The sequence below is a fragment of the Mus caroli genome, unplaced genomic scaffold (assembly GCF_978045245.1).
Source record: "Mus caroli unplaced genomic scaffold, Mus_caroli_1 scaffold_11, whole genome shotgun sequence".
NCBI classification, from domain to species: Eukaryota; Metazoa; Chordata; class Mammalia; order Rodentia; family Muridae; genus Mus; species Mus caroli.
Genome location: NW_028227266.1, coordinates 109,838,046 through 109,865,963, shown reverse-complemented (window position 1 = coordinate 109,865,963; position 27,918 = coordinate 109,838,046). Strand labels below are relative to the sequence as shown.

At 40.2% G+C, this 27,918-nt stretch overlaps 1 protein-coding gene across 16 annotated transcripts in view; it reads right to left on the bottom strand.

Moving 5' to 3' along the window:
- Lrrfip2 (LRR binding FLII interacting protein 2) overlaps positions 1-27,918 on the bottom strand; it is a 106,280-nt gene that overhangs the window by 37,218 nt on the left and 41,144 nt on the right. For 5 of the 16 annotated variants that reach the window (XM_029481647.2, XM_085828085.1, XM_085828086.1 and 2 more), the window contains 13 exons: positions 26,459-26,512; positions 21,400-21,456; positions 21,261-21,305; positions 18,088-18,156; positions 15,264-15,305; positions 12,289-12,354; positions 11,242-11,316; positions 9,492-9,542; positions 9,368-9,412; positions 8,683-8,730; positions 8,306-8,362; positions 5,525-5,593; positions 3,311-3,400 (listed from right to left, as the gene is read on the bottom strand). The exons of 5 other annotated variants lie outside the window; for them this stretch is intronic. In XM_029481647.2, coding sequence (XP_029337507.1) covers positions 3,311-3,400; positions 5,525-5,593; positions 8,306-8,362; positions 8,683-8,730; positions 9,368-9,412; positions 9,492-9,542; positions 11,242-11,316; positions 12,289-12,354; positions 15,264-15,305; positions 18,088-18,156; positions 21,261-21,305; positions 21,400-21,456; positions 26,459-26,512 — 768 coding nt within the window. The remainder of the gene's footprint in view (positions 1-3,310; positions 3,401-5,524; positions 5,594-8,305; positions 8,363-8,682; positions 8,731-9,367; positions 9,413-9,491; positions 9,543-11,241; positions 11,317-12,288; positions 12,355-15,263; positions 15,306-18,087; positions 18,157-21,260; positions 21,306-21,399; positions 21,457-26,458; positions 26,513-27,918) is intronic. 6 more of the 16 variants (XM_085828084.1, XM_029481650.2, XM_085828088.1 and 3 more) reach the window with 4 other exon arrangements.

The following is a 27,918-nucleotide window of genomic DNA, read 5'->3' as shown; positions in this document are numbered from 1 at the left end:
ATGTAAAACATAAAAAACACAGAAAGTGGATCTGATTCCATAACCATAGAAGGAAAGTAAACAATGACTTTAATAATTTCCTGAAATAATCCTGGCAAAGGATCTCCTTCAAAAGCAGATGCAATGAATAAGTCAGCACATTTTACTCTTTTTATTTTCCTTTATTCTAGCCTGACCCACAGAACAAGACAAGAGGTTACAACATATGAACCCTGTAGTTTTGTAGAACTGGCTGGCACCTTTTCCATACAGTGTGCCCACACACAGCAGCTGGAAAACATCTTTCAAAGGCAAAGCTGGGGCCAGTGAAGAATGGACCGATATGAATCCCCTTTCATCTGCTTCAGTGAGGTGAACGGAAGCAGAAGCTCTTAGAGAGAGCTGCTTGTTTAGAGGACATCATCAGAAGGCAAAAGTAACTGTGTTTTATAGGCACTGAAAATGCAAAATGCAATGGCCTCAGTCTGTAAAAGAACAAGAATACTTGGAAAGCCCCATACTAGACAAGCTTTTGCTTATATTAGTTATTTAATTAAAAGAGTCAGGAAGAGACAAATTGTAAAGCTCTTCATTTCTACATAATCACTAAAGCAAATTGCCAAGAACTGAATATACAGGGGATAGAACCACTAATTCAGGTATCATAAATAGTGAGATTGGCAGAAATGAAGCTATGGAGAGAGCAGGTACATAGAGTAAATTCAATCATATTTGTAGGGGAAAAGCAGGAGCTAGTGGACCAATGGCACAGCTCGCTCACCAGGTAGGCACTCACCACTCACCATCATGACCTGGGTTCACTCCACAGGACTATGTGAAAGGAGAACAACTCCTGTGAGCTGTCCTCTGACCCACACACGTGCTCCATGCCAATGTCACACCAACACACATACACAAAATAAATTAAAATCTTAATATGAAAATGAGGTTACCAAGCAGGTTAATAAAATGGACAACATCTCAGAGAATAACTGAGAAACCACCTTTTAATTTCATATGTGGACAAAATCCTTGGTTCAATCCACAGCAAGATGAGACTGCTGTACAGCCAGATTTAAGAAGTAGGAATGTGGAATAATTAGGACTGCAATTAAAATAATTGAAATTATTTTTAGGATTAAAATAGTTCAGGAATAGCTACTTCATACCATAAGTGAAGTGCTAATAAAACCCAATCTTTGCATTTCCAGAACAACTGCCACCTCTCATCCCCTCCACAGGGCTGGGGCTGAGGCCCTGGAGAGATGAGCTCAGAAGACAGGTCACAATGTACCTAACCGCTATGTACCCAGTGTTGCCATGGACACTCTGCCTCTATGCAGTCCCCACAGCTGGGAACCACTAGGAAGGGTGCCATAGAGTCCATTTTAAAACATAAAATCAGTGGCATTTTACTAAGAAACATTTTATTATTCAGCTTTTAAAGTCTAACTATCACTTTATTGCTTTATCAAAACCAAAAAGGGGGCAAGAAGTGAACCAGAAGCGTCTGAACATGGGCTAGGCATGAGGGGGTGTTAGGAAAGCACGTATTTCCTTAGGGATGAATGGTTAGGTGTGCATGCCAAACTGATTATTAGGAAATGACATGGTGTAAATGGATTGGCTCTGGAATAATTCAGAAAAAAGAATAGTGAAAAATATCCCAAACACAATAAGCATTGATACTGGGACTCACCGAAAATGCTTAGGAGCTGTGGGGGGATGCCACAGGGTAAGAGGAAAAGTATTTTTAAACACACTTTAACAAACATATCCCAAAATACTTATATTTCATGTTATGTGCACAAGTAAATGTCTAAGGAGTTAATTCGATTCCTAACTTTAAAAATAACTACTATAGAGCCGGGTGTGGTGGCACACCTTTAATCCCAGCACTCGGGAGGTAGAGGCAGGAGGATTTCTGAGTTCGAGGCTAGCCTGGTCTACAGAGTGGGTTCCAGGACAGCCAGGGCGATACAGAGAAACCCTGTCTCGAATGCAAATCAAAACAACCCTGAGATTCCACCTCACACCAGTCAGAATGGCTAAGATCAAAAATTCAGGTGACAGCAGATGCTGGTGAGGATGTGGAGAAAGAGGAACACTCCTCCATTGTTGGTGGGATTGCAAGCTTGTACAACCACTCTGGAAATCAGTCTGGCGGTTCCTCAGAAAATTGGACATAGTACTACCGGAGGATCCAGCAATACCTCTCCTGGGCATATATCCAGAAGATGTCCCAACCGGTAAAAAGGACACATGCTCCACTATGTTCATAGCAGCCCTATTTATAATAGCCAGAAGCTGGAAAGAACCCAGATGTCCCTCAACAGAGGAATGGATACAGAAATTATGGTACATTTACACAATGGAGTACTACTCAGCTATTAAAAAGAATGAATTTATGAAATTCCTAGCCAAATGGATGGACCTGGAGGGCATCATCTTGAGTGAAGTAACACAATCACAAAAGAACTCACACAATATGTATTCATTGATAAGTGGATATTAGCCCAAAACTTAGGATACCCAAGATATAAGATACAATTTGATAAACGCATGAAACTCAAGAAGAATGAAGACCAAAGTGTGGACACTGTGCACCTTCTTAGAATTGGGAACAAAACACCCAGGGAAGGAGTTACAGAGACAAAGTTCGTAGCTGTGATGAAAGGATGGACCATTTAGAGACTGCCGTATCCAGGGATCCATCCCATAATCAGCTTCTAAACGCTGACACCATTGCATACACTAGCAAGATTTTGCTGAAAGGACCCAAATATAGCTGTCTCTTGTGAGACGATGCCGGGGCCTAGCAAACACAGGAGTGGATGTTCACAGTCAGCTATTGGATGTATCACAGGGCTCCCAATGGAGAAGCTAGAGAAAGTACCCAAGGAGCTAAAGCGACCTGCAACCCTATTGTTGGAACAACATGATGTACTAACCAGAACCCCGGAGCTCTTGTCTCTAGCTGCATATGTATCGAAAGATGACCTAGTCGGCCATCAATGGAAAGAGAGGCCCATTGGACTTGCAAACTTTATATGCCCCAATATAGGGGAATGCCAGGGCCAAAAGAATGGGAATGGGTGGGTAGGGAAGTGGGGGGCGCTATGGGGGACTTTTGGGATAGCATTGGAAATGTAATTGAGGAAAATATGTAATAAAAATATTAAAAATCAAAAAATATATATATAACAATCACTAAAAAAAAAAAAAAAAAAAAGAAAAAACAAAACAAAACAAAAAAAAAACAAAAAAACAAACTACTATAGAAGCTGTTAGTCACATGCCTGCAACAACACAACCCATGCAGTACACTCACGCTGGTCAAGTCTGAGATGCCGGCATCATCCACCTCAGAGACAACGCTTCCCCTACGATTGGAGCGACTAAAGTAATCGGCAGCAGAAACCTTTCAGTTAGAGAAAATGAAACACTTTAAAGTCAGAAAGGGAGAAGAACACTAGCTAAAACCAGGAAAGTGTGCGCTTGTTTTAATATGATGTTTGATGAAGTATAGTGAAATGAGAAAACTTTTACAATTAACTTATTTCAAAAAGCAAAAAAGAAGAGATACCTAAGTGAAGTCACAACTCCTAAAACAAGCCTTCTGAGCATCCAGTGCAATTCTGTGATACAGAGACCATTCTCTGCCTGAGTTCATGACAAGCAAACCTTGCACGATGAAGGCCCTGGGAACCTTCAACTGGGGAGGGCAGTGTTCCAGGCTATTATCAGACCTCTACCATAGTTTACAATATTATAACTCATTATAGCTATCAACCCTGGCAATGCTTAATTTCCACAATTCCTTTTTCACATGTCATTACATCAGGAATTGTTGAACAAAATAATGAAGACTAGCCTGGAAAGTCCCTTCTCTTGCTCTTCTAACAGCTGAGCCTCTTGAATGAGCTGTCACTGTCTCTGAAGACTCTTCCATGGTCACTCTCCCATATCCACCCTAAGGAGCTCCATCATATGCACCTGCCTTCTCCTCACACTGTGAGCTGTCTTCCATCTGTGTTCCTCCTTCACTAGTTTATCTCTATGTCTTTAATAGGAGACAAGCTCAGAGATCTGTTCTCCTTGGTTTGGCACGTTACTCCAAGCACTTAACACAGTGCCTCAGGTATAACAGGCACTCACTCCATTAACACCAATCAAGTGCCTGTCCCCACTCACCAGTTATTCTGTCTGTCTGCCTGTCTGTCTGTTTTGAGACAAGGTTTCTTAGGGTAGCCTTGGATGTCTGGAACTCACTCTGTAGATAAGGCTGGCCTCAAACTCAGAGATGTGCCTACCTCTCCCTCCCAAGTGCTAGGATTAAAGGTGTGCACTACTACCCTCTGGCTTCATCAGTTATTCTTAAATTGTTTGCCTTGCTTTAAAACTCCTCACCAAAAAGTGAATTCAGAAACCCATCCATAGAGACAAAATACTCTTAAAAGTACGAAGTCTGCTAAAGGCCCACAGGATCAAGCAATGGTATTTTTATTCTTTAAAATAGTATTACAACTTGGTTTATATATACTAATATTTATTAACACCTACTACTTTAGAAGTTTGAAAGTTACATTCCATAGTTATTCACTGAATACATATATTAAGCCTAACAACAAAGTAGACAGTCATAAGATCTCTACTCTACAGAAACAACTAAGAGGCAGCCGAGGTGGAGGCAAGCCCGGCAGCATCACTGGACAGCTCCTACCCTTTCCATTACGCTTCATCCAAGGTGCTTTCAGGTGCTGTGACTTCTACTTCAGCCGTGAGAGGAAGCATTACATGCTCTGCTGAGGGATGGGTCACACGGGCTTTAATTAGATGATTTATCTCACATAAACATGTGGTGCTGCCTTTTCTATGAGAACTGTGGGTTTATAACCATCCACATTAATTCAGCTCGCACTAAATGGACTACTTTTCTGGAAGGAATTACAGCTTCATAGGTTTCTTTGTTCTAACTCCAACATGACAAACCAACTTCTACTCTATAATTTCCACAGCATTTCCTTATAGAGAACAAAATGTCACTCAGGAAAATTTCCAACTTCTTTAAATAATAGCATGAAGCTATTACAGCGTCTACAGTGATTAGTTGGGTAAACGTCTGAACTGATGTTTTAAAATCTTGCCATCAACAGATAACAAAGTTCACAGTCTGAAGATTTGGACAGGCACTGGCTCAACTTAACATACAGGCGGCAGCAGGTGGCCACACCCTGGATTCCGTTACAAGTACCATATGATGGTACGAGTGTGACTCTCATTTGAGAGACTCGTTTTGGAAAATAAACAGATAAATAGGTATGCATAAGGAAACAAAAAATAAAATGAAAGTTTTTCAATAAAGGACTTGTACATAAAACATGTGAATCTATGACTCAGTCTCAAGACCACTTTACAAAGCAAGCTGCTCACTGAAGCTGAAAGGAAAATGCTCTCTGTCAAATTTACTTTGCGGCAAATTTCACAGAAGCATACACTGTTGTCATGTAAAAGCTATGTTTGTTTGCACGCAGACCATGCTCACCACACTCTCCCTTCGCCCACGACTGGCACGATCAGAAGACACAATGCTTGCGGTATCATCATCGATGGGCTACAAAAAGTAAAACAGATTCAGTTTCTCTCTGGGTCTCACAGACTGTAAACACATGGGACAGTTCAGGAGGCCACTGTCCATTAGCACTGCAATTGGCAGGAGCCGTGGTGCAGCATTAAGGAGATAAGCTGCTACAGGGCATAGTGAACTATCCTTAAGAACCAAGATGCTTCCCCAAAGCACTGCGAATTGTGTAAAACGCCAGCTCTTATTTAAGTTTAACGATGGTGAGAGTGTGAGTAAACTAGACAGAACTAGTTAGGGAAGACTTGAAGATCTGTGTGATCCTTGAAAAGTCAATAAATACACTTAAGATTTCAATTTAGGAAAGAAAAAAAATGATGTTTTAATATAAAGTAACATATGTCACAGAGGTTCCTACCAGCAAAGCTCCGAGGCGGTGACTCATTTCCTGTGCAGCTAGCAGTGCTGGTACTGTTATCCCCTTCACAGGGCTGTGTTCTTCCCACTGCATTGGCAGAACTCATCTTTGGTACAAGTAAGTAGCCTATCTCCATTCTGATGTCATTAAGATGCCATTCTGGCATCACTATGGTAGAAATTCTGAACCCAAATTGCAAATGAAATAGAATCTAGCCAGCTCACAAGAACAAGGATCTACACGAATTTGTTTTTGAAAGTGTGCCATTAAAATCTTTTGCAGGAAGGCTACTGTGTTTGGCATATTAAAAATGTCAACAGGTCTGAAAACTGCCAAGTAGAATTTGAGTATACAGTGGGTTAAAAGGAAACGTCCATCTTCTGTGAAAGAGCCTTTATCCCTAAGCAAACACACACACACACACACACACACACGTTAGTTTTTATTATGTACAGGAATGGTATCTCTGAGAGCTGTGACTCATGGCCATAACTACAAACATAAACATAAAAGAAAGCCCAGAAAACTCATATTTTACCTGCTATAAAGTAATCTTAATGATTATTAATAATTAATAATTTCTCCAATTGGGATAATCTGTAAGGATAACAATACAGTATACCTAAAGAAATCATTTGCTTTGGGAATGTAAATTAGTATAGTCTTTTTGGTTGTCAATATATGGGCATAGATAGCAATATTAAAACACATATGCTCTGAGCATGGTGACCCACACTTTTAACCCCAGCACTGGGGAGGCAGAGGCCAGTGGACCTCTGAGTTTGAGGCTGTGTAGTCTACACAGTGAGCTCCAGACCATCCAGAGCCACACAGAAAGACCACACCTCAGGGAGTACAGGGCTGGAGAGTTGGCTCAGCAGTTAAGATCACTTGCTGTTCTTGCAAGGACCAGGGTTTGATTCCCACAGCCACATGGTAGCTCAGTCTCCTTTGAGTACAGCTCCAGAGGATATAATATCCTCTTCTAGCTTCCAAGTGCACAGGCATGCACATGGTGCACAAACATATATGTAGGCAAAACATTTATACACATAAATCCAAAGTAAATATTTTTAAACAATGCATATGCTCTTAAATGCCTATTATTTCCTGATACACGTGTGAGTATACAAACACTCTGTGCACATGTGTGCGTGTACAAGGAAGAGAAAGAGACAGAGGCAAAGAGAGAATGTGTGTTCATCAAAGGGCAAAATGTCTGCTCTGCAAGCATGGTGGCCTTAATCTGGACTCCTAGCATCCATGTCAAAGCCAGGGTAGAAGTATGTGCACTGGGGACAGTGGCTCTTGGGCTCACTACCCAGCCAGTCTAGCCAAAACAGTGATCTCCAGGTTCAGTGAGACTCTTTAAACAAGGAAGGTAGTAACAGTTACTCTACGGGAGTAACTGACAAAGACACCTGACACTGACCTCTGACCTCTGTATGTGAATGCACAGTTCATGTGTATACACAGATAATGTCTGACCACCTAAATGACCATCAATACTAAAATGATTTTTAAAATAATATCTATGCCTTTGTGGGATAATACACTGACATTAAAAAGATTTGACAATATATAACTATCTCAAAGTGATAATAATTGAAAAGGGGCATAACTTATTGTTAAGAATAATAATGTCAAACAAAGGATGCTATAAATCTGAATGCACTAACACAGGATACCTTAAGAAACAGAGGAATAACACATACTGGAAAGGAAGCCATTTGTGGTCAAAATGAAAAGCATACATAGCCGGGCGTGGTGGCGCACGCCTTTAATCCCAGCACTCGGGAGGCAGAGGCAGGTGGATTTCTGAGTTCGAGGCCAGCCTGGTCTACAGAGTGAGTTCCAGGACAGCCAGGGCTATACAGAGAAACCCTGTCTCGAAAAACCAAAAAAAAAAAAAAAAAAGAAAAGCATACATACATGTCCAAAACACCTCTGAAAGTGTGCATGTGAACGGACAAGTCCCATGTTACTCTGGATTTACTAACATTACTTACCCATAAACTACAAAATAAACTTTAACGTTCCACAAAGAGCAGCACACCCAACAGGAGTATCAGTACTTGAAAGACAGAGTAATTTTCATGAATGGCAATACAAAAACTTTAAGGCGATTCAATGGCCTCAGTGGCAGACTCAGTCAAGCAAGTACGTGGGTTGACACAGGAACAGTCAGGTAGCACATGTTAGTACTTGGTTTGTGTGGCCTCAGGAGCACATAATCCATGCACAAGATGGTGAAACGCATCACTCCATCCCAAAGTGTGAGTGCAGAGCGACTACAACATTGCTAAAGCATGCAGACATTAGCTCACCACAGGACTGCTTCTGGAGGAACTTGCCCTGGATGAGTAGGAACTGTATTCGGACGGCTGTAAAGTTTCCAAGAAGAAAGGCTTTACAACAACGGCTAGCTCAGTTTCTCTGCTGGGAGTACAGTGACCCTACTCAACTCTTGATGCCCACGGTGAAAATAGCTGCTTTTCTTTGGTCTGACACCCCACCTCACACCCATCCTTAAATGGGGAGGAAACACCCCAAAGAGTTTCTCTATAGACTCCCCTCATATGCTACCTCATAACTTCGAGTCGTCCCCTTCTCACAACTGGCTGAATGAATGGGTCACGACTTGTAGTCTAGGGCCTGTCCCCTCCTGTACCCGTCCCCTCCCTCCTTCCTCATTTAGACTTACAGTTCGAGAACCATAAGGGTTATATAATCCGCCATCATACAGAGATGCCTAAAGGACAAAGGAATATTACTTATCTGTTTAGCACTGAAGTTGGTTTGAAAATATCTTTATTATTTTGGAACTTCATAATTCAAAAATATGCAAGGGATAGTCTTATATTCACTTACATACACAATTCACTGTACCAGTTTCATTATAACTTCATCAATATACTTGGTTAGAAAAAACACTGCAGTATTTTCTTTTACCCTCACGTTATAACATGAGGAAGCAAACTGGTATAAGCACTCCTGGGGTTCCAGTCTGGAAGTGGCCACAAAACAAACGATAAAAGCACCAGCAACTGGCATGTCACACAAAGCTATTGGTTATGCTTTTAATTCAGCTTGCTTAATAGATTATTGACTGCCATAGCTGAGGGTTATAGCCTTAACCAAAGAAAAGTATGGGAGTGTAGCAGGACCCAGGTGAGTCCATCTCCTTACAGGAAACAGATTCTAACTATAAGCTACCAAAAGTTATCCACTTCTACATTGGCGAAAAACAGGATTATTTTTCATGCCCTGAGTTTTATATCCAAGCACAAGCAGCGTACACTGCAGGGCACATGGCAGGAAGGCCACACAACTCAGCACCTGACAGTGGCCCTATTGCAGAGCACACACTGGAAGGAGGAAATACAAACCAGACTGGCACTCCTCAGCAGACCAGAAGTTACAGTAGGGGAGGCCTATGAAAACAGTGCGCTAATTAAACCTAAAGAAGGCAAGTGGATCTGTGACAGCACTGCGTCCTCAGAGAGTACTGACCCTGCTCTGACTCTTGGGTGTCCCCATCGGCTCACTGCACAGGGAAGAAGACTGTAAGAAGCAGAATAACAGGAATAAGCGAAAACAAAACAAAACAAAACAGCAGGAGAAGTCACTCCCCATCATGCAAGCAGAAGACTTTAAGCTTATGATTTTTGATTCCATAACTCATTAGTCGGGCCCAAGCAATTAAAGTAGTGTAAAAACAAAGGAAATAAGAAAAAAGTCACTAAAAAGTTTTTGAATGCTAACTGTTAAAGGTAAGAAAGAAAATCACTTCTAAGTGTTGTCCATCAATATGTCTACAACCTTTTGGTATTATAAAATTATTGGCAGGGTGGGAGCCAAGGACCCAGGAGTGTACTGAAGACTGGGAGTGTATCAAATGGTGGCCTCAGAACTGTCACCTGAGGCTCCTGAGGCACTGTCAATGCTTTATTGAGAGACTCCCAGTGGGCATGGCCACGTAATAAAAAACTCAGGTAAACGAGTCCTCAGTTACTGCTATCACTACATTTTTCAAACAGATCTGAAAGCCTGTCTTTCCAAACATACATGGACACAGAATACTAGTTAACCAGAGAAGCTGCACTCACCAGCTGAGTTCACTCACTAAAAGCACTCTTTATAAAGAAATTACATCTCTTTCCCTGTTGTCCCTTAAGACACAATTTCCGTTTCTTTTCCCCTAAACCTAGACAAACAAGAATAACGGGGAAAAAACTGTGTGTGCAGCAAGGTTTTAAGTTGATAGCATTTTCAGTGCTCGAAATTGAATCCAGAGCCTTGCATGTGCGAATAAGTTATTCTATCACATAGATTTGCTCCCATTCCTCAATAGTTGTAATGCACTAGGTACCACAAAATGCCAGGCGGTTTTAGCACAGCCTTTAATCCCAACACTCGAGAGGCAGATCTCTGATTCAAGGCCACCTTGCTTTACAGAGTGAGTTCCAGGACAGCCAGTGCTACATCAAGAAACTCTGTCTTGAAAAAACATTAAAAAAAAAAAAAAAAAGTTAAATGTCAAAAAAGAAAAGTTTCTAACTGACTATGGTGATGTGGGTAGCTGAGGTAGGATGTCCAGCCTTAACTACAGAGACACACCATGTCTCAAAATCAAATTTAAAAAAATAAAAAGCAAAAACATAAAACAGACAAAAAAGAAAACCAAGATTCTAATATTATATTAATATTCTAACAAATAATAACATCCGTCTCGTCCTATACGTAGCTTATATTTTCAGATGTAAACTTTTAAAAAGTGTAGCTAGTAGTGCGTGTACTGATGTCTAAGGCTTACTTTGCAATGGATCAAAGCCTAGCTAGAAGCTGGCCATAGTGATCCGACCGTAGCGCCAACTACTGGGAGGCTGAGGCTGAGGACTCTTGAGTTTGAGCCTGGGCTACATATATAGTGATACTCTGCCTTAAAAAACCAAACCAAACAAACAAAAAACAGAATGATAGATAACAGGCAAAGATTGCTGTGACTAAGGAAATAAATATATGACCTAAGTAGTAAGAATGTGATGTTCACTACACAAAATCTTTTTGTGTTTGAAATTTTCATTACAAGCATGGCAATTTAATAGTTCTCTCCGTAGACATACTCAAGAAGGATTATATGAATCAATTACCAAAACTGATATATCCAAACCATCCATAGATTAGTTACAAATAGTAAAAATGCAAAAAGGGGGGTTAGAGATGTATTAAGATACACAAGAACAAAAATCTTTAGACAAACCCGGGAATAGTAGGTAGAGGCAGGTTTGCTATGTCTAAGACTGCTATAGTTTCTCTGGTCAAAGTAGAGGCCACTCTGCAAAAAGCAAAATTGAACAGTTTTCTTAGGTTACATGTTTTTGATACAACCACAACCAAGACAAACCTTGAACACACAGGCAAAATCTGATACCGTGCAGGCTCCTTCTTCTCCAGAGCAAGGCCTTTAGAGCAACGGCTCACAGCAAACAAAGAACAAGCAGCAATGGTTTACAGTTTCTTAGAAAAGATGGGCATTAAAGGGCAGCTACTTCAAACAAAGACTCTGCTAATTCTTATTACTTTAAAGAGCAGACGATAAACCCTCAAATAAAAATGAAATGCAAATAATGGAGTTACTCTCACTCTATATTTAAGAATGATCTGAAAAACCTAGGGCTACTGTCTAATTACCTCTTTTATAAATTATTGGGTTAGAGAAATCCCTTCCCAAATCTCCCTCTAGGTAGAAGGTAAGCTCATGTATGGCATCCCTGCCTAGAACCTCCACTCTCTACCGCTGACACTGCCTCTACCCCACCTGCACTCTCTTAGCCCTGTCTTCTGCCGTCATTGACACTCATTCCTCAGCCAGGCACCTCAGCTCAGCTGGCCACAAAGGTGCCAGTGCCCCTGCACTCCAAGGTCACTATAATCTGTTTCAGCTACATTCTTTCTCCCTCTTCCCTTCCTGCTACCCCCTCCCAAGGCTCCCATGGGATCCCAGAACTGGCAGGGAGCTAGAGACTGCATTTCTGCCAACAGCACACTAAGGAGAAAGAGGTGTTCCGAGCACCCCATTTCTGTAGCGTTTGCTCTCTACAGAAATGTTTGGAAAGTGACTGAAATGGAAAGCCCATTCCTTCTGCAGTGTAATCGCATAGGTGAAAGGGTCTATTACACACTTCACTGTTTCTACCAGTAAGTATATTCCAGGTTCCTAAAAAGAAACTCTGAGAAGGAAACCTACTTGTAATTTGGTGCTATCCACAATACCACAACTAGCTCAAACTTCTGAAATAGAACTAACCAGTGGATCTTTATAAGAACTAGAGGATCGCCTCTTCGTCCCATAGGTGTGACTGTAAGAATGATTCTGGAAATAAATATTGAAAGTTAATTTTAGAGATCACATAGTGAAATTTTAAGAGTGAAACTCATCATAAAGTAATAGCAAAAGTACATGTGATACAGAGTCGTGCACATGCAATCTACTTCTTGTTGGTTAGTAGTGGACTCACTGAAGGGAAGGCTGGGGAGTGTGGCCTCAAGTACATCACTCTCTCTGACCTCTCCTTGTGCCCGCCTGTTTCTACCAGTAAGTATATTCCAGGTTCCTAAAAACAAACTCTGAGAAGGAAACCTACTTGTAATTTGGTGCTATCCACAATACCACAACTAGCTCAAACTTCTGGAATAGAACTAACCAGTGGATCTGTATAAGAACTAGAGGATCGCCTCTTCGTCTAACCTGAGTGTCTGGGCAGCTAAAGGAAACCTATTAGGACAGAGTCAGAGGATGTCTGTGGGGACCTTCACTGCACCTTCCTTGAGTCTCCTCCCCACTTCCTTGCCCTGAGAAAGCTATAAGTGGCAAAAGTCCACCTCCTTTAGTCATCTTATCAAAAGCAAAAGCAATGCTGTAGATAAACTAAAAGTTCACATAGGCACTGCTCAAGACAGCATTCTTCTTTTGGATTTAGTTTATGTGCATTTATTTGTGTGTATATGCCATATGTGTGCACATGCCAAAGAGGGCATGGATCCCAGGATATGGGTTACAGATGGTTGTGAGCTAGCCAACATAGATGCTGAGAACCGAGCTCAGGTCCTCTGAAGAACAGTAAGCACTCTTAACCCTTGAGCCGGCTCTCCAGCCCTCAGACAGTGTCTTAGACCAAGTTAGTACATTCATGGCATATGCTCCTTAGAAGAGAAATGCCGAAAATGTAGGTTCTGAAGCTTACACAAAGTACTTTGAAAAGATGGTATGTGTGTGTATATGTATGTATGTATGTGTGTGTGTGTATATATATATATATATATATATATATATATATATATATATATATTCACTTTTCCCAGGGGGACAAAGGACAGTCCTGTTACTAACAGACAGCCAGCAGACCATAATCACAACCTATGTAGTAAGACTGTGCCACTGCAAATACTTAAAAACAGCAAAGTGTAACTGGATGTCCTAGGAAAACTACTTCACGTAGAGTCAGAGCCTCAACAATAGGAGAAACGCATTTTCTTTTCTTTTTTGGAAGGAGCACTCTATATACTTTATTTCCACCAGTTACAGTGTTCACATTTTCTAAGAGCAGTGTATGGTCTTTGAAAAATCATCATTGATCTCACTCAATATAAATTCATATCATATATTACTATCACTTATAAGATTTCTGCATGTGATCAAACCAAAGTATGAATTTTGCTAATAAGATCAACTTTGTATCACATCATAGAATTATATATTTTAAATTGCTTAAACTTTTAACCCGTCACACCACAATGTAATTTTCCTTAGAAAAAGGAGTAGCTGGTATTCATGTAAACAGTACATCCTGAGATGTAAAGTTTGATAATCCATAACTACCACCTCCAACATACACAACTTAAAAACGATTCTATATGCTTACTTATCTTACATGTAAAGAAGCCCGTATGTCTGTTACAAAGGCAGCAGTTTCTAAAAGGCCTCTGTGGCTAACACTGCAGGAATCACCACTGCAGCCGCTGTCAACTTCCTAGTTGGTTTGAGGCTTGAAGTTGATTCTGTCAAGGCAGACACCAAGTAACTCGACTTGTCCACATGACTGAACAGTCAAGACTCTCAGCCTCTTTGTTCAAATGGCCTGTCTGGGTCAGGATACTATACTGCCAAGTCGGTGAAGACATCAGAGTCCCTTGTGTTGATCTGTGCAGAAATGTTTGCTTTCGTGACATTGAGATAAATGTCATACTGCTGATCTAGGCCGAGGTAACATGAGATACAGGGTAAAGATATCTCTTCCAGATGAGAAATGCATTTTCTTATTGTGAATGTTCTTTATACTTCACTATGAACATTCTAAGTGCAAACTAGGTAGTCCATAAACTTGGACAATCTGCCAGCATAATAGTGGCTCAAAGAAAACAAGCCAGTTAATGACTTCCTTAGCTAATTCAGCATGTCAAGCCAAAATGTTTGGTCATCTTCAGCTGCCACTCATCACCACTGGATGTTATATTTAGTAACTTGCCAGCTTATGACACAAAATCAAGTACAGGTCTGTGTTGTTACAGCTAAGGGTGCATGAAAACACTGTCAGAGGGGCTGGAGAGATGGCTCAGAGAATAAAGATGCTTGCTGTCAAGCCTGATGCTAGGTGAACTGAGTTCAATCCCTGGAACCACATGTCAGGAGAACCAGCTTCAACAAGTTGTCCTCTGACCTCCACATATATGCCATGTGACACACATACACAGGCAAAATAAATAAACATGAAGTTAAAAAATTAGCAAACCAGGCTTCCTGTGCAGCAAGTAAGCACAGGGGTGCCAGCTCTTCTCTCAAAAACAGACGGAACTACAACAGACCTTAGTAACTGTCAGGGATCCTGTCTCTTACATTAAAAATTCCAATCATTTTGAGGCAGTTTTGGTTTGGTTTGGTTTGGTTTGGTTTGGTTTGGTTTGGTTTGGTTTGGTTTGTACTATTGGGAAGCAAACCTACAGCCTTGTGATGATGAAAGAAAAAAAAAAAAAAAAGCACTTTACCACTGGGAGACTCTCAGCCCTGATCCTGAAGTCTCTGGGAGAAGCTATTATTCCAATAACAGACTATGCCACAATTTCAAAAACAATGGGTTTTTGTTGTTGTTATACATCTTCCCCGAAAAGATCATAACAAAAAAAAATCATAGCAAAACCATGAAAGTTAGTCATAATCTATGATTAGCAACAACTGAGTTTAGAAAGTAAAGCCTCACACTTAACACAAAGCCATGCGCTACATACTAATGACGAAACTCTTGATGATCTGTCCTTGATGGTATCATACTTCAGTTCAGAGAAGGAAAGTTTGTTGTATCACCAGTCGGGAACATAAGAGAAAAAGCAGCCTTGTCATTATTAAAACCAAAGCAGTCCTACTTCAAAAGCAAAAGATTATTCAATAAAAAAGCTTTTACATTTGGATATAACCTTTCCTTTTCAGTAGACATTGTTGCTGAACTGTCTGTATAATTAAAACTTTGTTTTATGCCAGCAGTTATATGTACCCATAGCCCTACCTTCTCTGGAGTTTGAGACAGATGGCATCCTAACCATCCAAAGGACTGTGCTCCCCACCCCCCCACCCCTGGCTTCACTAGGGACTGAACTTAGAGCTCTGTGCATGCTGTGCAAGCACTTTTATGACTGAGATACACCTCAGTCTCTATTTCCCTTTCAAATAACAAAATTCTGAAGTAGTAATGGTAAGACAACTCAATCTTAGAATATGACAGAACAGTACAGGCCAAGGCTTTAAGAGTAAAGGAGAACCATTGTGAGGTCAGAGGTGCCTTCCTCCTCATCTCTGTGGCTGCCACCACTGTTTGCCATCGATAGACAGCCAAGCAAGGAGGAGCACTGCCTAATCTACCTGGCTGAATCAGAGCAGCAGCACTTCCTTGAGACATATACTTAGAGACATACACCCAAAAATCTTATTTCTTTGAGAAAATGCTCAACAGAATGAGAAGCTTGGCCAGAACAAAATGTGGTATGCATAATAGATAAGCAAGTAATATTAGATATGAATCAAAAATCATAGAAAATTAACAAGACCAGAAAACACACATTTCCATGTAGGCTCCTTTATAAGGGGATGGAACATAGCTGTGTGGATCTAGTCTCCTACAATGGTTCTTCAGCATTCTCACAAGTTTTTAAACAAGCTTACTCAAAGATAAACATATATCACAAAACATTTAAAAATACTGTTTTGTAAAAATATCTTTTCCATTTTTTACAGAGTTAGGGCATTACATAGTATTATTCAAAACCTTGACCCACAGTAATGTTTTCCTAATTTAAGTTTATTCCCTTTTGAAATAAATTTAGTGAGTTTAATTTGCAGTTTAAAAAAGTGAAATACAGGAGAAAAAACTATCACAGGGTGTTATGCATCCTGTGAGAGTTAATATCATTTCATAAGACTAGGCGCACACCTGTAATCAAACTCTCACTACGTAGGCTGAGGCTGCAGGAAACCCAGATCAAGGCCAGCCTAAGCCACTCAGTGAGCCTTTATCTCAAAAACAAACCATATATATTATACATACACATAGATACATAAGTTTTATATGTAATTTTCTAAAACGTGTTTCAATGATACATACAAACAGAGAACTAGAAATCTGTATAAACAGACTAGGTAAAGGAATAAAATATATTTCTGGTGGAGATCACAATTTTATAAAGCTTAAAATAGTCTAGAAGATAAAAATATACAATCTAACTTTAGTAAGATATTAAAATACTAGTTCAAATATAACAAAACCTGTCTATTTGTATTTACTTAGATAGTCATTTAGAACATATATGGCAGAAACCTCAAAAATGTATTTATAAGACTGTGGTACAATTTTACCACTGATATAAATTCACTGAAAATGTTGTATGTGACATTTCTCTGAAAATCAAATCCCTTCTCTATAAAAGTTTTATTTATTTATTTTTCCTATTAAAATATTTCTTTAGGAAAGAAAAAAGTCCATGAGCAAAGCATACAGTATTAAAGTGCATGTTCTTACACAGATTATCCTACCCAATAAGGTAAGCCTTCCTTCTCACGGTCTCTGCAGATGACAGGGTATCTCAACAAGCACAAGCAAAAGTATTCCAATTTTTTCTTTTTTCAAAATATAATGTGGGATTCAGCTAGCTTTAAAAATTACAGAATATAAACCGGGCATGGTGGCGCACGCCTTTAATCCCAGCACTCAGGAGGCAGAGGCAGGCGGATTTCTAAGTTTGAGGCCAGCCTGATCTACAAAGTGAGCTCCAGGACAGCCAGGGCTATATAGAGAAACCCTGTCTCGAAAAACAAAAACAAAAACAAAAAAAAAATTACAAAATATATATAGTAGAGAAATCAGACACTCACACACACACACACACACACACACACCTTATCTGATAAATGGCAGCTGGTAGTGATGTCACTTAAAAATTATCAAAAGAAGGAAAATTGGGAATATTAAAGACTGAATAAAACACTTCTATGTGGGCTATTATAATCTATTTCTCCTAAAGTTTGTTAATTTGACATAGCCCATAGTCATCTGACAGGAAAGGCTTGATTGGAAACTGCCTAGATCAATGGCCTTGTAGGAACATAGGGGATGGGAGAGGTGGAAGGAGAGGGATGTGGGAGGGAGGCCCTGCCCAGGGCAGGCAGCATCATCCCTAGGCATGAGTTTATAAAGAAGCCAGCTAAGCATGTGTCTGTACACAAACCAGCAAGCAGCACTCCTCCACGGTTTTGCTCCAAGCTGCTGCTTGAGTCCCTGCCCTGACCTCTCTCACTGATGGACTGTGACCTGGAGATACGAGCCACATAAACCCTCTCCTCCCCTAAGATGCTTCTGTCTGAACAGTCTCACTAAAGCGAGATGTAAAAGGGTAAAAGGCTTTCATCCTTAGAGAAACTTGCTTTAAAATTTTATACAAGGAAACAAAGCAGAAACTCACATTGTGTCTTACCAGGCTATTCCTGTTGTTACTATGTCCAGAATACTGAAAATCAACAATAAATGCATGAAAACCTAAGGCCACACATCTCAGAATTACACACCATCATGTCTCTCCTCTTGGGCGTACTGGCTCTGCTCCAGTGTGTTCCAGTAATATCCTTCGATGAACTCTTCAGTGAAATTAAACAGTGTAGTATTAAAATAACAAAAGACAAGTTTAAAGAATAATTTAAAAACTGAGTTCACAATTATTTCAAAGCCAGAAACATACAACTAAATAAACAGTAACTAAACAGTACAAACTCCACCCATGAGGAACAGTGATTATCCTATGATTCAAGGTCACTCTGTTTCCTAATTTGAGATTTCTACTATTCTCTTCTTGTATTTGGTGCACAAAACAATAATCAAACATTTGTAGAGTTAGTTGTAAGGCATCTACCTGGCTTATTAACTCCATGTTATTAGCAGTCTGCTCCCAGGAGCAAGCAGGCATACACAGTTCTATTTCGCAGTCTAAGCTTCTGACTTACTAGCCCCTCCCCCAAGTCAGAAGTCAGTCTCAGGTTTCTTTTGTTCTTATTATCTTTAGTCTTTATGTCTATAGCATTTTCAACCCATATAGGTTCTGTAAGGGGCACCTTTCAATAGAGTAATTTCTGAAACTGGACAAATGGAAAGTTCAAAGTCTCAGGAATGCAGCATAAAACCATTAAGTGTACCTGACCCACATCCAGGTACTGCTAACATTTCAAAACCAAATAAATGTGTAGACATTATGAGTCTTTTAAATACATAACTCTTAAGCTTAAAAAAAAAAAAACAGGTAGAGAAACAATGAAACCTTTAAATTACATGGTAAACCGCAAGAATATTTAGGTCACCATTTTAGACCATAGTATTTATTTTTTACACAGGTCACATGTTGTCTGACATGTTCCAATTAGTGGGAATGGTAGTCATCTGAAGCCAATAGTCCAGAGCTACTGACAACTAAGTGGCTGACCAGATACCCTGGACCCAATCCCCAAAGCAAAACAACACATGAAACTCCAAATGGTTGGAATTATAATATCATCTAATTAAAACCAAACAGGGAGAATGATCTCAAAGGCTGGGGGTGGGGCTCAGCCTCCGTGGAGGAGCACTTGGAAGTGGGCTCCATCCCCAGAGGGATCAAAAACAAAAAACACTGTTTAAAATAAATGCAATTTATCTTATCAGAGCATTCAGACTTAATTTTGTAGAAATCTATATACATGTAAAACATGTTGCATATGCATGCACACACACATATCTACAGAGTACAGCCTCCCTTACAACTTTTCAGTTCAGGCACAGTGTTCCTCCTGCCAGTGATCCAGTGGTGGAGCTTGGGCCCAGGTCCTCACATGCTAGTTGAGAACTCTACCGCTGAAGTTACATCTTTAGACCTCATATATTAACTTTAAAAACACTAAGAGTCTTCCTCTACCCATGGAAACACATGCAGCTACCATTAAAAAAAAAAAAAAAGAAAGAAAGAAAAAGGAGGAGGAGGAAGAAGAGGAGGAGGAAGAAGAAGGAAGAAGGAAGAAAGAAGAAAGAAGAAAGAAAAAGAAGAAAGAAGAAAGAAGAAAGAAGAAAGAAGAAAGAAGAAAGAAGAAAGAAGAAAGAAGAAGAAGAAGAAGAAGAAGAAGAAGAAGAAGAAGAAGAAGAAGAAGAAGAAAAGAATTAAAATTGTAGCTTTATACCCACTCGAGGCGAATAGTTCCTTACCAGTTTAACTGAAGATCTCTTTACTTTGGAGGTTTGACTTAAAGTTCCCTAACTTAGGCCAAACTTAAAGATCCAACTTCCCCCGGTTTACATGCAAATTTACTCAGCTCAATAAGGAAGGTATGAAAGTTCATACTATGAGCATTATAAAAGCAAGGAGACTAATTACAAAAAGAGGGGAACCCTTTATAGCCCCTGACTCTCAACTTTGAAACTTTGGTGGGCTTCGGTAGAATCTTTTTGAAGTAATTCAAAGAGGAAGGAAAAACTTCCTCTAGAAGGAAATACAACACATGCATTCATTTTCTGAAAAAAATAATTTCATACATATAAAAAAATTGTAAAGTGTTTTACCTGTGTGTATGTATGTGTACAGTGTGTATCCCTGGTGCCTGCAGAGGCCAGAAGATGGCATTAGATGCCCTAGATCTGGAGTTATAAATGTGAGCTGCAGTCATGTGGATGATAAGAATTGAACCAAGGTCCTCTACAAAGGCAGCAAGCACTTTATAACTGCTGAGCCAGCTTTCCGACCACCTATAATGCCACATTTAAGTCACTAATAATCTTATTTAAAAACTTGAAAATACTCTAAAACAATTCTAAAATTTGTAACTAAAGAGAGCAGTTATGACTTAAAACCAGTGTGTAAAGTTATCCTAAAAACACAATAGATTACATCTGCCAAAAGAAAACAATGTATTAGAGTATAATGAAGTGTTTACAAATATGAATGTGTTAATACCTGGTATGTTGGAATAGCTTAACTAGTCCATTTTTATATATGGTAGGAAGAAGAACAGAATTGGAACAGATACACCCCTTAATATGAAAGATGGCTTTACTGATAAAAAACATAAATAACATAAAACGAAAAACATGTCTTATGGCACAGTTCTCTAAGAAGTAAAGGGACAGGCCGTGCTGCAGCACAGCACATAGGACTTTAGATGACAAACTGCACTCAATTACAGCAATCTACACTAAAGGCTGGCACATTACACAGTGTCAATCAAAATGTCAAAGCATAATTCTTACACATATGACAATAAAATTTTCAAGTCAATAGTTTCATATAATTATATATTCATTATATATTCATATAATTGTAAATAATCAGGCAAGCCCCAAAGCTATTGCTCATTTAATAGACTGTCAGTTTAAGATATGAGATGAGGAAAAAAACTAAATATTAGGACAAAGCAGATGTTATTTTATAAAACTCAACCTTACCATTTTGTGATATTTTTAAAAAAATCAAAGATATTTCTGTAGAAATTGAGAAGGGACCTCTGTTAAGATAAAAATAGCTAAGATTTTAGAATTGATTCACTTCTAGCAATAATTTGAGAGAAAGCATCTCTTTCCACTACAGAGCTTTGCCAGCATTTCCCACTTATTGTTAAAGGCAGAAGTATAAATGGATATTGTCAGATTGCTTAGATAATCACTAATGCTGAAGGAAGCTCAAGGTTAAAAGCTTTGCTATTCGGTGTAAGCAACTTAGAATACCAACCCTGTGACTGCCAAGGCTCCGAAGAGACAATGTATCCTCAACTCCCTGATAAAAATAAAAGCAAACATATTACAGGTTTGTGAGTGAATGAAGCCAATGAGGGACTGCACCATAGGCAAGCTTGTATGTTACTACAAACCAGGTAAGGACGGCGGTGACCAGACTGGTGAGAATACCTGGCCCTTTCTGAATCTTCCTGGGAAAAAAAGAGAGTACAGCAATCATTAATCACTGAACAAGTAATTGTTTGTCACAGCAAAGGAGAAAAAGCAGCCAGTCAAAAGCACAGCACCATCGTCTGAGGATAAGCAGTCTGGACGTTTGGTTCCAGAGCTGAGTTGGGAGCATGGCAGCTTTGGGTGGAAAGCAGACACAAGCATGGCAGGCAGCGTTTTTATCTCAGCAGGTGTGAGTATGTCCAAACACTTGTTATTTACTTGTGGCCCTGAGAGCTCAACACAGGAGATAAGAACAGGTGACAGGAGTAGAAAACTGAAAGCACAGAGGTTGACTTCCTCACTGTAAGTGCTGGCTTATACAGGGCAGACGAAACGCTCGCTTTGTCAGAACTGACTTTTAGGAAGAATGCTTTATAAATGCTTAGTGTGTAGTCTGTGCTCACTGTGAGGAAACTTTCTGCTTGTTTCTTTGTTTTGTTTTCCCTACTCCTCTCGCTAGTCTAACTGGGAAACAAAAGAAATAGGGAAATACACCCCAGTGTGTCAATGTGATAGACCAGTCAGAAGAAATAACATAACTGCTTCACGGTTGGCAGAGTTAAGTCATGCCTTGTACGGCTTACAAAGAAACTGACTAAATTATGTGTAATTTTAAACATTTCCATGCTTGCCCATCAGCAGGAAAGCAGCACAGCTTGACATGGGTATCAAGTAGCGAGTACCCAAAATATGATTACCTGCAACCATGGGGAATTTCTCATTGTTTCAGAATTGTAATGTCTAAATTGTTAAAGTAATTTGCACTATGACTAAAAAATAAATCTAACCAGTCTAGGTAGGCTCACCTTTCAACAGCAATGCTGTCTTCTAAAGTTAAACGATGCTACAGTGCCCTACAGTAATCAACTAGCTCATTATGCCACTGAAAATAGATGGGGCTATCTCTGGCTATCTCTGGCTATCCACTGCAACATAAATAGTAATTCAAATAATATGTCACAGTTTACTCCTTTATTTCAGTCTCAGTTTTTGTGTACAGTTTTTTTAAAAAAAAAAAAAAAAACATCTTTGACACTCACTATGTAAACAATTGATAAAACAGGTCCTAAATTCTGTTTAAAGATAACATGATGATTTTGTGAACCCATTTCCAACAGAGTTGTGGTCGCTAGGCATGAACCACCAATTTGAACTTTTTGTAAGTGAATCACAAGTTTTGGAGACATGTGAGTTAGCACAGCAGAGCACGGAGTGCTAAGTAGTAACAGATTCCAAACTAATTGGAAACCCTTGTGTTAAACAGAGATATTAACTTTACATGCCCATTGGTGTCATTTGGAACACCAAGCTGATATTCAAGCTGAATCTCTAAACTTCTCTTTCACCAGCCATAGAAGAGCACTTTTAGACAACACATCTAGCCATTCCTTTAATCCCAGCATTAAGGAGGCAGAAGCAGGCAGATCTCTGTGAGTCTGAGATGAGCCTGCTCTACAAAGTGGGTTCCAGGCCAGTCAGGGTTACATAGTTAAGACCCTGTATCTAAAGCAAACAAAGGGAAGCAGAAGACATCCCTCATCTGCAGGATACAAAGTCATCTCCCAGAAGGCTAAGGAGGAATCTACAGGAGCACACGGCTGGGGCCAGCATTTCCATCCTCAGACTCGGCACACAACCGAACCATAAATACAACATTCACCCCGCTGTGGTTCAGTGACACAGAAACAACAAACTCAGGGCCTTTCTTCCGTGGAGGAACAGCCCTCTTCATCATCCAGGTCAGATCTACAGTACTACAGTAACTCCCCGTGGCTCTTCCTGAAGTAAGCCCCAGTAACAATGGAACAGATTACAGCAAACTGCCTTCTACGGCTCTCATGCAGAGCAGAGTACCCCCCTTCTCGGAGAAGTCATGAGAAACAGTCGCTGTCATAATCCTGGGTCGCCTTATTAGGGCTGAGCAATCCAAGCGTAACAATGACTTAAATGACAGGGACATATCTAGTCCAAACTTTTGGCAGTTCTTTCCTCCCTGGCTGGGGACTGGCAAGTCTCATGAATGACAAATTAAGCACCCAGACTAGGAAGGTCATGACCAACAGACTTCTTCTGCCTGACAACTTAGACTTTGTCTCAAACAGTAAACGCAGGCTGGAAATAAAGCCCAGGGACAGAGATTCCTTGCTCTTAGTGCAGCCCCAGTATTCTAAAATCTTAAATCGTGAATGAAAAGCCAATGTTGGTAATGGTAAAATACAGATTCGGAAAAGATTCTGCAGTGATGTTTTCTGTGATGACTGAGTTTCTCATAAGAACTAATAAAGTATAAAAACTTCAAAGCAGAACTTTTTGGAACTTTATCTTATTATATTCAAATTGGGTTAATCAAATTAAAACACACTTTTTAAAAGTTCACTTAATGTAAGGAGAAGTGGTCTCAGTAAGAGAAAACCACAGCCCCAAGAACAAGCCTGTCTTCTCTGCCTACAAATATGACTACGCTGGCACTGGAGTTGCTCCTTCAGTTGCAGATTAGGAAACCCTAGAAACAGCATTTACTCTTCCAGCCACACAAAGGTTGCTGACTGAAGCAGACGACTTGAAATCAGAATCATGAGAAACGGCCAGCTGGCTACAAAGGACTGCATGGAACCCAGGAGGACACAGCCCTCCCCTTACCTGCTTCACCTCTGCACCAGTGGTGGCCTCCCTTCCTCTTCACACTCTGACTCTGACTCTGCCAGTGTTGGCCACTGAACCTCTACCTGCTCCTCTCTTGTCCTGGTTTGCTTCTTGTTGCTATGATTGATAAAACACTGACCAAAACCAAGTTAGGGGGAGAAAGTTTTATTTGGCTTACTGGTTACAGTTCATCAGTGAGGGCAGTCAGGGTAGGAACCTAGAGGCAGGACTGAAGCAGAGACCCTTGAGGAACACTGCTTACCGTATTGCCTCCTCTGGCTTGCTCAGCTACTTCTCTCATACAGCCAAGCCCATCTGCCTAGGGATGGCACCACCCACAGTGGGCTGGACCTTTCTACATCAGTTAGTAATTAAGAAAATACCTCATAGACATGGCCATAGGCCAATCTGATGGATGAAAATCCTTAGTTATAATGATTCCTTCTTCCCAGGTACATCTAGATTGTTTCAAGTTGAAAAAAAAAAAACCATACATAAACTGACAAGTGCCCCTATAGCAAGGGGAGGGGAAAGCTGCAGCACAGTGCTGACACACAGTAGCTTTCTTCACTCCTGAGCTTCCTGTTCTAATGCTCCCCACTTACATCCCAGCAAGCCAAGCTCGCTCACACACACACACACACACACACACACACACACACACGAGTTAGAATCAAGGGAAATATTTAACATGGAAAGAATCATCTATCAACACTCCTATTTGTGATTAAGAGCTATAGATTTCACCAAAAGCTTATTAGCCACTTAAGAGTTTATATCAAGAATATCACGTAGCCATGTGAGCTCACTAACAAGGGAGTGAGTGAGGCGAGAGGGACTGGGAGAGACTGACTGGAAGGAGGAGGAGACAGCAGTGTGGGAGAGAGGTGCCCTGCTCCCATCTGAGCCAAGCCCCGCCTTCTGTGCATGTCCAGTTCTAAGTCTCAGTCAAGGCTCACGTCAATCACCAACTGCACCTTAAGCCTCCATCCTAAAACCTCATAAGCCTGGTACTCTCACTAGTTAAGACATGACTATCTTCACAGCCCCTGAACAGACATATCAGATTTTTAATATATGCTTTTGTTTGTATTTAATTCTTCTAGTTTGACCTAAGCAACTATAATACTATTTTAGAATTAAAATGCTTAATTAAAACAAGTTAAAGTATTTATCTGTAAAATTAAGTGATTTTGTTTATTCAAACAAATACTCTTCTTCATGCATTGATATGACCCATGCAGAAATGTAGTAGACAAAATTAATTACATCACTTTCAGTTACAAAGACCAGATCACACTCCAAAATAGCAACCACATTCACGAGGATTCACTTTAAATTACCAAGCATCCTTTTCAGTTGTCTAAGTTGATTATCACAATGGCTGATGAAGTGTTAAACACAAAGATCCCCCAGTTACGGCCCCTGCAGGCCTGGAGACTCCTCACCACACTACGAGCCACTTGTATGGGAAGGTGAGGTGTGAGCACCAGCTGAGACAATGGTCTCAGACTCTCTGGGAAACTTCTCTGGTGACTAATATGCCTATCAACAGTTCCCATAAAAGTACTCTTTCAGCCAGGCATAGTGGCACTCGCCTTTAATCCCAGCACTTGGGAGACAGAGGCAGGCGGATTTCTGAGTTCGAGGCCAGCCTGGTCTACAAAGTGAGTTCTAAGGACAGCCAGGGCTACACAGAGAAACCCTGTCTCGAAAAACAAACAAACAAAAAAGTACTCTTTCAAGTATTTGCATAATATTATTGGGCTTCATATACCACACCCCCCAAGCCTAGTCACATAGCAAATTAATAATCCTGCATTGAAATCTGAACTTGAAAAAAGTTCATGGTTGCCAACTAGCATCCTACTGGTTCATGGTATTTGCTGGTGTAGCTAAAAGTCTGCGATGGGAGTAGAGGGCTTGGCAAAGAGCTAAGAGATGAAATAAGAACACAATTCAGAAGACACGGGCTAAAACCGAGGGTCATCTCCCATGGAGAGCCTGTGGAGTTAATTTTTAAAGATGGAGAATGAAAGGAGGAAGCAGGCATTGAGGGAGGAAAAGCAAACCCATTCAAAGAAAGCATGCATTCATTGACCCAACCTTTCTCCATATGGGGCTTTCATGAGGTCAAAGTGTGGCTACTGACCACAATGAAAATGCTGGGCTCCAGCACCCATCTGATCCCTACAGACAGAACAGCTACTCTGCGACCGTTAGGCCACATAGAAAGAACACACCGCCTACTTCTCAAACCATTAGTCAATGTTTTGCTTCCATGTTAGATTAGTTCAGCAGTTATCACAGCATGCAGGGCAGGCAATCCTGGCCTACCAGCCACTTATGAATCTCTCCCCATTTCCGGTCAAAGGAATGATGATGAGAAGGCTATAAACACAAAAGTTTTATGAGCTGAGTGGTTTTCAATTCGCTGCATTCTCCAAAAAAGTCTTACACACATTTGCCCTAGACAACAATAGTAGGTGACTCAAAGCTATAGTTTGAAAATACAAAAAATAAGCTAGTATGTTCAGTTAAAAAAAAGACACGTGGTTCTCTGCATAGATAGAATTTCTATTAATAACTGTCTCTTCTATTTATAACTTCATGTAATCTTAAGAGCATAAAAACAATATATTGGAACATTGCATTCCAAACCAACAACTGCATCCAGTATTTGAAGCTGTTATCTAAAGGAAAAAAATTACATCAACATAGAACACAAATATATAAATTTCTTTTTTAACTTATCAATAGAAAATCTACCAATAACATCAAAATAAATTGCTTTCTACTACTCCGCTGGTGCTTCTCCCTGTGAAGGTACAATAGTGAACCATTTGTGAGTGTTTTCACACTCAAGTCAACATCAGAGAGAAAGGTTAACAAGTATGCTATGTTAATCAACTGACATTTACCCATTTTACTTTCTTCCAATTGTTTGAAGACAAAAGCATAATATAAATCTGTAAACTACAGAACATAATGAAACCCATTATAATTCCACACATCAAGCCAAGGCACTGATAAACCAGTCCTTTCCGACTCCAGATAGAGGCATTGGTTGCTTTATTCTTTTGAGGTGGGATTTTATAGTTTGGGGACCATTTCCCTACCTTATCAAACATGCTTCAAAATGGTAAGCATGAGGATTCAGCTAGCTAGCTGGGGAGATCGGGGTTCACTGCAATGTTTATGCTTGGACCTGCACACATCTCATGTAAAATCTTCTATTCCAAAACTTCCCCATTTAGCACAAAGATTCATTATGGGGGTGTCTCCCCCCATTCTGTGGAAATAGAATTGACGGTGAGCATAGTAACAATGCAGGCAGACCTGTGTTTATATTATAAGTAAGAAAACCCAGGAAAATGTCCAGAGCAGACTTACTAAGTTGATTATTGTGAAGGCAGAGAATTGGAATTATGGAGTGAAGAATAAAGGGACCTTACTTTTGCCACCCTGGGCCCCTGTGCTTTCAACAACCCATCCTTTTCATATGTGCTCTGCAATGCCTCCACCTCTCTTTGTGTTCATTCTGAACTGCTTTATCCAAAAAGAAAAAGCAGTTCCTCACCTAGGAGGGCAAGACTCAGAGCTGAGTTCGGGGGAGGAGACTGCACCTTGAGGAAAAGTCTGTCCAAATGGGGATTTCCCTGTCACTATCTCACTGTAATGCCTTGTGTCTCACAAAAGCTCTCTGTGCTCCTGCCCTGGAAATGGAGATCTGAGACTGTGAGATCTCGCCTTCATCATTCCCTTCCCTCGCCCCAATACACTGCACACAGGTAGCA